The sequence below is a fragment of the Lottia gigantea genome (assembly GCF_000327385.1).
Source record: "Lottia gigantea unplaced genomic scaffold LOTGIsca_147, whole genome shotgun sequence".
In the NCBI taxonomy this organism is placed as follows: Eukaryota; Metazoa; Mollusca; class Gastropoda; family Lottiidae; genus Lottia; species Lottia gigantea.
The window spans coordinates 136,682-138,455 of NW_008707746.1; the positions used below are offsets into that span (position 1 = coordinate 136,682).

Below are 1,774 nucleotides of genomic sequence, written 5' to 3' on the forward strand. Positions count from 1 at the left end.
ATAAAACTGTAGCCTCTATCGCGCCTACGAGAATTGTGAACGGACGGACGGCTGGCCGGACCGACGGACACGGGTGACAGTAATATACGCCCCCCATTTCATGTGGGCGTATAAAAAGTTGACATTTTGATAATGCCTTGTAAAATAACATATTCCACAAAATCTTCAGAATGTAATAATGAAGATTCTAATGCAAGTGGTGGTACAAAAACTTACTGGTATTTGTCCACTGGTTACATTAATCAATCTTGTTGAATTTGACTTTAAAACCTGTCTTATAGAACCACCATCTTTATGTTTGATCATAAACTGAAAAAAACAGTTTACTTGTTGTTATATGTCTGTTCACATCATTCAATTTGATAAAAATGAAGCTCAAGTCGTGTCAATTTGCGTTTTTTGTCTGGTTTACTATACACTCTCCAGCATTGATTGAAAAACAAATTGTCAAGTCTAAGATTAACAATGAACATTTCCTCACAAGGAAGAAAAGTTTTCAGAAAATGAAATGAAATGAATTGAGTTCTACGTCCTACTTTACTACACCATGTGAGCTAATGAAGCGGGCAACGCCATGCAGGGTGCAATGAGGGAAATTTTGCCAGGACAGCGGCATTAGCCTACTCTTTTTCGATTTCCAACTGTCGAGGTATCTTTAACGCGCACAGCCTGTAGCACACAGGGCCTCGGTTTATTGTCCCATCCAAACGACTAGACACTTTTTCCATGTCAGTCCTTCTTACCTGCATCACTGACAGGGGAAACCGGGTTGAAAAATCCAAAGGTATTATCTCAACCTATGCCGGGATTGAACCCTGGACCTTCAGGTTAGCGAGCAAGCGTCTAACTCACTGAGCAACCGCGGCTCCCGAAAAGTTTTCAGAGACATGGCATTTGCTTGGTTGAATATTTGAATGAACTCAAATTGACTGTTTACCTCTAAGAATCTGGTCCATTGTTGATCTTTCAATGCAGCTTCTGAGAGAAATAGTTCAACTGTTTGTGTTGGATAACGTAATAAAAACTTTAATAATGGTTGGCGGAATGGACTACCAGCCTAGAAAAAAAGAAAATATCACAAAGCCTTTATCGGAAAACAATTGACAATGCATTGGGCATCACTTTGACAGAAAATCACTGAAGAAATGAATTGCACATAAATTTGAAATGGACTTCTACTATTCTTCAGAAATCAGTTTGATTACTCCAGCCTATTGAACCAAAAACTAGTATAATAATACAGTATACAAGGTTTTTCATTTTCATCCTCAGAAAAGAAACATTGAACCTTGTATAATAATATATTTTACGAGGTTTTAAATCTGACTGTTTATATACGTGTTATTTAATTAGTGTTTTTTGAGTTATTTACAATCAAGCTAAGAATACGAGGTTTTGATCACAAGATCCGTGCTTTTACAAGCTTTCGAACAGTACCAAAAAGTCAAAATGACCAAATATGGCATATACGAGGTTTCAAGCGGTCACCCACGATATTCTTTAAATTGGCAGTATATTACAATAAGAATACGAGGTTTTGATCACAAGATCCGCGCTTTTATGACCAAATATGGCATATACAAGGTTTCAAGGTCACCCACGATATGTAAATGAGTACCTAATTATTCATGGAAAATTAATATTCTCATATTTTAATCCAAAGTCTAAAGTATGCAGCATAAATAACATAATAAATAAATAACAAACCTCTAACAGGAGTGCCTTTTCTCCACGTAAAACTAAAGTCGTCAAAGGCTCTAAGTAAGTGACTTTT

General features: G+C 36.6%; 1 protein-coding gene across 1 annotated transcript in view; it reads right to left on the reverse strand.

Annotated features, from left to right (window-relative positions):
• Nucleotides 1-1,767, reverse strand: part of LOTGIDRAFT_140419 (hypothetical protein) — a gene marked incomplete at both ends in the record, with an annotated part of 59,361 nt that extends 57,594 nt beyond the window's left edge. The window contains 3 exons of the mRNA XM_009050211.1: nucleotides 213-309; nucleotides 938-1,057; nucleotides 1,708-1,767. Coding sequence (XP_009048459.1) covers nucleotides 213-309; nucleotides 938-1,057; nucleotides 1,708-1,767 — 277 coding nt within the window. The remainder of the gene's footprint in view (nucleotides 1-212; nucleotides 310-937; nucleotides 1,058-1,707) is intronic.
• Nucleotides 1,768-1,774: the final 7 nt, after the last annotated feature.